This window comes from Rhinopithecus bieti, unplaced genomic scaffold, assembly GCF_001698545.2.
Source record: "Rhinopithecus bieti isolate Rb0 unplaced genomic scaffold, ASM169854v2 scaffold_65, whole genome shotgun sequence".
Classification (NCBI taxonomy): Eukaryota; Metazoa; Chordata; class Mammalia; order Primates; family Cercopithecidae; genus Rhinopithecus; species Rhinopithecus bieti.
In genome coordinates, this window is record NW_016803344.1 from 6,385,506 (window position 1) to 6,393,462 (window position 7,957).

A 7,957-nucleotide genomic window follows, 5' to 3' on the forward strand; every position below is an offset into this window, starting at 1 on the left:
AAAAAAAAAAAGAAAATTATAATAGGATAAAACAGCAAATAAGGAAAAGCATGCTGCTAGCTCATGCAGTGGGCAGCCCCCTGCCTGGAGTGAAATGAGATCCCCATCACAGAGATGTACAAGGGGAAGTTGGCTATAGGGCCTCAGGCAGGAACTTTTTTTTTTTTGAGACACAGTCTCACTCTGTTGCCCAGGCTGGAGTGCAGTGGTGTGATCTGAGCTCAGTGCAACCTCCGCCTCCTGGGTTCAAGCAATTCTGGTGTCTCAGCCTCCCAAAGAGTTGTGATTACAGGCACCCAACACCATACTTGGCCAGGCCGGTCTGTAACTCTTGACCTCAAGTGATCTGCCCGCTCAGCCTCCCAAAGTGCTGGGATTACAGGCATGCGCACTGCGCCCGGCCTAGGAACATCTTAAAAGGGATTTCCGCATAGGTTGGGGTGGGGAGTGGGGTTCACTCAGATCCTACTCCAAGGTAGCTTCCAATTAGGGGACTATAAAATATAATTTTAGTTTCTGCTCTAGTCCCAAAGGAAAAAGGTCAAAGGGTCAGCAGCAGTCTTGAAACAACTACTCCAAGCCAGTGAGGCACCATCTGTCTGTCCCCAGAGGTCTCCTGCTTACCGGGCTACAGTCACAGTTCTGGTTGTGACCATGGAGGACAAGAGCAGATGCTGAATGCTTCCTCCAAATCAGTTTGTCAAACAGATTATTAAGTCCAGGGATCAGCTTGAACTCTGCAATCATTCTGTGAACCTGGATGGGATAGGAAGGAAAAAGTATTAAGCAAATGTGCTTGAAAAATCCAGCAAAACCTCCTGCTCAGTACACACGATAATGACATTCAGGACGAAGAAAGCAACTAACTGTCAGTAAGAAGTGCCGGGGTTTGAAGAAAACATCCGTGTATCCTCTACGCCCATCACACACACACTTTCTAACTTTGCTCATTAATGCTCACGATAATCCTACAAGTCATAATGTATGACAGTTCCTATCACAGAAGCATGAGTTTGGGATTCAGATAGTCCTGCGTATGATTCAAGAGTCCTTTCGGATTCGAGAGTCCTGGGTTTGACTCTTAGCTTCACCATGTGCAAACTTTGTAACCTTAAATTCCTTAAGATTTGTCTCCTTGTATTAACATGAAAATGTCCCTCATGCTTTGCACTAGGATAAATTTCAGCTGAAAGTAAGATACGATTATTTAAAAACTCTAAGATCCAGAAAAATCTCTGCAAAGAATTAAAAAAAAAAATGATCTAAGAGTTGGAAAAGCCTTTCTGAAGGATCACACTAAACCTAGAAGCTCAAAAAGAGGCTTGTTGACATCAACCACCCAAACCTTTTAAAATTCTGAATGGCAAAACTCAAAATAAGCAAAGTCACAAGCCAAATATGACAACAAGAGAACAGACATTGGCAATTCATTCCACAAGCAAAGAAATTCCTCTATAAGGAGTCCTACAAACATCTCTGATTTTCCACTCTTTCAGACTGGGAAAAATGACAAAGCTCTAAAAGAACGTGTTGGTGACCTGGGCATCAGGTACATTCACACGCTGTTGGTGGGAGGGCACACTGCTACGACCTGCACAGGGAAGAGGGTTTCGCAGTAGCTCTAAAATTTCAAATCCATAATCCCTTTAACCAGCAATTCCACTTGAGGAATTTACACTCAGATCCATATAAATACTAAATGACACATATTTACAATGCTATTCACTGCAGCATTATTTGTAATGCCCCAAAATAGATATAACCTACACTTCCATCAACAGAGATTAGCGAAATAAATTATGGTATGCCACTCAACGGGATATAAGGCACCAGTAAAAAAGAATCAAGGTGTTTTGTATGTCGTGAACTTAACAACTGCTGAGAGATAATACTGGGAAAGCAAGTATGTTCATGCTATATTACTGACTGTGTAAAAAAGAGAGGAATACAATTCGCCTTTGTAAGCATAAAAATGTCTCTAGAAGGATACACTAATAACTGGTAAAATTAGCTGCTTCATGGAACCATCAGAATGTCAAGGATCAGAGGGGAGACAGGCTTCATTGATACTAACTTAAATCTTTTAAAACAGAACTACAGGAATGATTTCCCTTTTAAAATTTGTTTATATAACGTAAGGCTATTACTAGCCCTTCTCAGGGCTGTTGTAAGGATCAAGTCAGAAAGCACACGTAAAGCTCTGCACACAGCACCAGTGCTCGCTTACTGCCATTTTACAAGGGGGAGAAGTTCAGCAAGACCAGCCTGGGCAACGTCAGTGATTGTAATACACCTAACTCAGGTGTTCTGATCCTAAAGTCTGCCCCTTTCTAGCCCACTACAGGTATGCATTTATCTTGGGAGACCAGAACCTGACAAAGACATCCCTGGCAGCCTCCATTTCAATGGACCTCTCCTTTCAACATATTAGGTTGTGTAAAAGTAATTGTGGGTTTTGCCACTGAAAGTAACGGAGGTTACTATTCTCTTTCTACCAGAAATCACAGCCTCTGGCCAGTGTTAGACTCATAAGCAGCCCAGAACCTGTTAAGACTGAGGCTGATGTAAAATGACACCTGCTCTGCCACTCAAGCCTTTACTAAAATCCAGCCTGGGTCTACCTTGCCCTGCTTAACTGGGGTTGGGGAGGTACGGCTGACATCTATGGTGTTTACCAAGCCATGTGCCTTCCTGTCTCACTCAAAGGGCCCTAAGCCAGGCCCAGGTCACACAGCTATAAAATGCTGCAACAATGGCCCACAAAAATTCATTCAGTGCAACTGCCTCACTGCACAGACTAGAAACCCAATCTTAAAGAGATGAGGGGTGAGACACAAAGCTGGGAAGAGAGGGGCCTTCTGAGGCAGACTTGGACCTGACCCTGGGTCTCCTAAGTTCAGGACAGTATTTAGGTTTGAGGTTTCTCCTACATCATTTCCCTTTTCTCTTAACAATACCAGCTTCTTAGCCGGGCATGGTGGCTCACACCTGTAATCCCAGCACTTTGGGAGGCCAAGATGGGCAGATCACCTGAGCTCAGGATTTCGAGACCAGCCTGGGCAATATGGTGAAGCCCTGTCTCTACTAAAAATACAGAAATTAGGGCCGGGCATGGTGGCTTACACCTGTAATCCCAGCACTTTGGGAGGACAAGGCAGGTGGATCACTTGAGGTCAGGAGTTTCAGACCAGCCTGGCCAACATGGTGAAACCCTGTCTCTACTAAAAATACAAAAATTAGCCGGGTGTGCTGGCGCATGCCTGTAGTCCCAACTACTCGGGAAGCTGAGGCAGGAGAATTGCTTGAACCTGGGAGGCGGAGGTTGAAGTGAGCAGAAATTGCACTCCAGCCTGAGTGACAGGGAGACTCCGTCTCAAAAACAAAAACAAAACACAAAAATCAGCCAGGCATGGTGGTGTGCGCCTGTAACCCCAGCTACTTGGAGGGCTGAGGCAGGAGGATCGCTTGAGCTCGGGAGCAGAGGTTGCAGTCAGCTGAGATCACGCCACTGCACCGCTCCAGCCTGGGCAGCAGAGCAAGACTACCTCAAAAAAAGGGGAAAAAAAGAAAGAAAGAAAGAAACAAAGAAAATAGCAGCTTCTTCATGTGTAAAATTTGTAAAACAAATTTTACTTGTAGAATGCATTATTCCTACTCTCAGGTCCAGCCCCATGGCCTGCTCTATAGGAGGATGGTAGGCAGGTGGGCGAGATGAAGTGCCACTCTACCTGAGGAGGCAGTGGTAAGAGCTCAGGCTTCGCAGTCAGCAAGCCCTGGGTTCACAAGGTAGCTTTGTGACCCTCAGCAACATTCTTTGAGCTCAAGTCCCTTGACAGAAAAGGAGATGGGGGACGATGGAGCTGTTGAAAAGGCTCAGTGAGGTAATGTGGAAGCTACTCAGGGCTTGAAGAAATGACTAAAAGAAAAGACTGCTATATGGATGATTTTCATAAGCACCAGAGGGATGAAACTTGACAGCATTTGGGGAGCCTTTCCAGTCTTGAGATTTCAGTTTGGCCAAGATTGGTCCGAGAACTTGGCCCAACTGCCCATTAACAAGAAGGCCTCTTTAAGGAAGAAGCCTTCTGTGAGGCCTGGCCAAGGAAATCCTTTCCCTTGCTACCCAGTGTAGGCAGGATCTGGGAATCCAGATCCTCTCGGTGCCCAGCACACAGCAGAAAACCAGGAAATGCTGACTGTGCAAATGAGAACATGCTAGTGAAAGTTATTTTGGGGGGCCAGGATTTCAAGGTCACTAATGGTCCCTTCCCAAGGAAGCAGCGCTGTAATCATACAGTTTAGCTCAAGACTGCAACGACTCATAGCAACGTGGAAACAAGAGGGCTCAGCGAACAGAGAACTGTTGTGAGATGGCAGAAAGAGGAAGCAGGGTAGCAGAGTTTAAATCCTGGCTCTATCCAGGCCTGTCCCCGAGAGCACAGCCTAGTTTATGCCCTGGCTTTCTCAAGAATCGAGTGTGGGGACACAGAGTCACCACCTGTTGTGTAACTTACTAAATACCTGAAAATTCAAACAACTGTGAAAGTGCCTCGGAAAAGTAACAGCACTCAACACATAGAAGCTGTTCCTACAATTATTTCAAATATAAACAACTGTGAAAGTGCCTCGGAAAAGTAACAGCACTCAACGCATAAAAGTTGTCCCTACAATTATTATTTTTTATAAAAAACATGTTCCATATTGAAGGAAGGGGCACCAATGCTGCGGCTGTCAGTGTGGGGTCTCATCCAGTGTCCTGGTTTTAAATACAACATAGGCTGAGGACTCCCAAAGTGACACCTCCAGCCTTGCCATCTCCCCAACAGCAGCTGTAGGTAATCAATCCAAGTGCCAATTCCATCAGACACCTCAAATCTACCTTGTACAAAACGCAGCTCCCCATCTTCCTAAGCCTGCCCCTCCACCCCTTACCTGCTGGTCTTAACCATCGCAATACATGGCAAATCCATTCTCCTATTTGCTTAGTTCACATCCAAACCATCAGCAAATCCTATCTTTCAAAATGTATCCAGAATGCAACCACTTCCCACCAGTCCCAACACCAATATGCTGGTCCTAGCTGCTATCATCTCTTGGCCCTATTATGAGGGCCCCTAATGGTCACCCTATTCCCTTCCTTGCTGTTTCCAGTCTTTCCCAAAGCAGTCAAAGGAATGACTTCTCACTTCACTTGGAGTAAAAACCAAAGTCTTTAAAATGGCCCGTGACAGCTTGACGTGACCTGGTCCCCGCGAGCCATCAGGCTTCCTCTCCTGGCTGTTTTCTCCAGGCCGTCCCCCAGTTGCCTCACTGTCCCAGTGACTACGCACACTCCTCCCCAGGGCACTGCCCTGTCCCACCTGCTACACTCTTTCATTCTCTTCCAGATGTTTTCATCCTCACTTGTAAAATGGGGGTAACTGCACCGATGTTGCCCAGACTTGTGACAGTCCAGTGTCTGACGCAGAAAGGTGTGGAAGGACTGCTGAGACCCCAGCCTCTCCTGCCCCCAAGCCTGGTTTCCTCCCTAGGAGAAGGGCGTGGTCTGCGGGAAAAGGCTACAGTCTTGAGGAGGAGGGCTGCACTCTTCCAAGCCCTTTTTCCTCCACTGTAGGTTATGGGCCCTTCCTCCTCCATCCTGGAATTACTTCAAGACTCAGGGAAGCCCTGCACATCTGGAGCCCCTCTACTTGCCCAGTTTTCCTAAGCAGACACAGCTCTGGGCTCTGTCCCACTGCCCTGAGCCCACATCAGGTTGGCAGCTCCTCCAGCACATCCACAGGGCCAGTCTTGCCAGTTTTCAACCCTTTCATCTTCACCTCACGGAGGCAACTGCCTGCTCCTGCCCTGAGCACCAACCAGGAATGCCTAGAAACGCTCCACACAGCAACGCACAGTGGAAAGACTCGCGCTTCTGGAATCAGCCTGGTTTCCTGACGGGTAGAACACTAGGAGAAATACCCCATGCTCTCCCAGGCTAGAGCAAGAGCCATTCCAACAGAAGGCCCTGTGGAGCACCTGGCATACCATGAGCGCCTGGGCAGCACCTGCTCCCCGTGTCCTGAGACGCTGGAGAGGGGCCCACCTGGTTTCGCTGACGCCCCATCAGCAGCACGCAGAGGACATAGAGCACTTCCAGTTTGTACATGATCTCATGCATAATCTTCATTGACTGGGGCAGCTGGGTCCTGGCTGACGTGTGAGGCAGGCCATTCTCCTCAGAAGCCCCTGGAGGAGGGAACACAATGGAGGCTGACACAGCCACCGGAGAGAGGATTGAGTCACGGCTTGTGAGGAAACACATTTCTGTCCCTCGAACTTGCTCTGAACAGACTTGTAGCATAGCCATTCAGCTGGGCCTTGAGCCTGAACAGAGACTCTGAAAGCTGCAAAACTCCCTCCGCACCCCTAGGAGCCAGGTAAGCTCAGAGACTCAGAAAAATGGACTCTGCAGTAGTTGTATCTCATCAACTTTTACATGAAGTAAAAATACTCGGACACAGCCAACACAGTAACATGACCCATCCCTCCCTGCTTATCCCCTTCTCCTGCCACCAACCAGACCCCCAGAAAGTGCCCAGGCAGATGTCTGACAGCAAATTATGGGGACCGCTCTTCAAGTCGCAAATGGCCCTGCTTACTTGGTTCTACTGCTGAGATTCCATGAGGGACACTGCGGAAGCCTGAGAGGGATTCTTTTTGAAGAATTCCCTATTTTTTAAAAGAACCATCTAAATTTTTCTAAGGTTCAACTTTCTAAAGCAGACTGGGTATCACAACTGATGCTATTGATGCAGATGAACACGCTATCTATAGGCAGACTTTCATTTTACCCAATGTCATTACTGCTAACATCAACAGCAGCTAAGTAATATTTACTGGACACTTGACATGTGTCAGACTTACTGGCTTTATGACTTTGGGCCAGTCCCCTCCTCACTAGGCCTTAGACTGCTCTGTACTACTGCAGCAGACAGCTAGGGTTACTGTGAAGACTGAATGGGAACATAAGAGAAGCCCAGCATCTGATTCTTAGCAAGCCCCCATTCACTCCTAGATCCTTTATTTATGTATTTATTTATTTACTTACTTACTTACCGAGTCTGGCTGTGTCACCCAGGCTGGAATGCAGTTGTGCGATCTCGGCTCACTGCAACCTCCGCTTCCTGGTTTCAAGCAAGTCTCCTGCCTCAGCCTCTCGAGTAGCTGGGAATACAGGCGCATGCCACCATGCCCAGCTAATTTTTCTATTTTTAGTAGAGATGGGGTTTCATCATGTTGGCCAGGCTGGTCTCGAACTCCTGACCTCAAGTGCTCTGCCCGCCTCGGCCTCCCAAAGTGCTGGGATTACAGGGGTAAGCCACTGTGCCCGGCCTAGATCCCTATTATTTTAAAAGGGCATCGGTCAAGAGTCAGGAGAGGCTAAGTGATCTTGGCAGAGTGACTTCCCTTCAGTTTCCTCATTTTTAAGGTGAGAAGATGAATCAATAACTGCCAAGGTCCTCTCAAGCTCCTATAGGAACTGTTTCCCTAGAGGCCTTTTGCAAAGGCTTCTATGTGGTATAGAGGAGTGGTTATCAGATATATTCAGGTAAGGCTCATACAGAAAACATAGTGATACTCTGCAAAGTATCAAGACAGAAGAACCTAACTTATTCCAACCGGGTGTGGTGGCTCATGCCTATGATCCCACGACTTTAGGAGGCAAAGGCAGGTGGACTGCTTGAGCCTAGGAGTTTGAGACCAGCCTGGACAATACAGTGAGACCTCATCTCTATAAAAAAATTTAAAAAATTAGCTGGGCATGGTGGCATGTGCCTGTAGTCCCAGCTACTGAAGAGGGAGAGGTGGGATGATCGCTCGAGTCTGGAAGGTGAAGGTTGTAGTGAACCAACAGAGATCATGCCACTGTACTCCAGCCTGGACGACAGAGCTGAACCCTGTCTCAAAAAAAAAA

The 7,957-nt window shown here is 47.2% G+C and overlaps 1 protein-coding gene across 2 annotated transcripts in view; it reads right to left on the reverse strand.

Annotated features, from left to right (window-relative positions):
- The window catches only part of TRPC4AP (transient receptor potential cation channel subfamily C member 4 associated protein), a 70,357-nt gene that overhangs the window by 16,420 nt on the left and 45,980 nt on the right, over positions 1-7,957 (reverse strand). Inside the window, exons 7-8 of one of the 2 annotated variants that reach the window (XM_017878910.1) lie at positions 6,086-6,228; positions 625-756 (exon numbers count right to left, since the gene is read on the reverse strand). In XM_017878910.1, the coding sequence (XP_017734399.1) occupies positions 625-756; positions 6,086-6,228 (275 nt within the window). Of the gene's footprint in view, positions 1-624; positions 757-6,085; positions 6,253-7,957 lie in introns of both variants that reach the window. The other variant, XM_017878899.1, reaches the window with a different exon arrangement.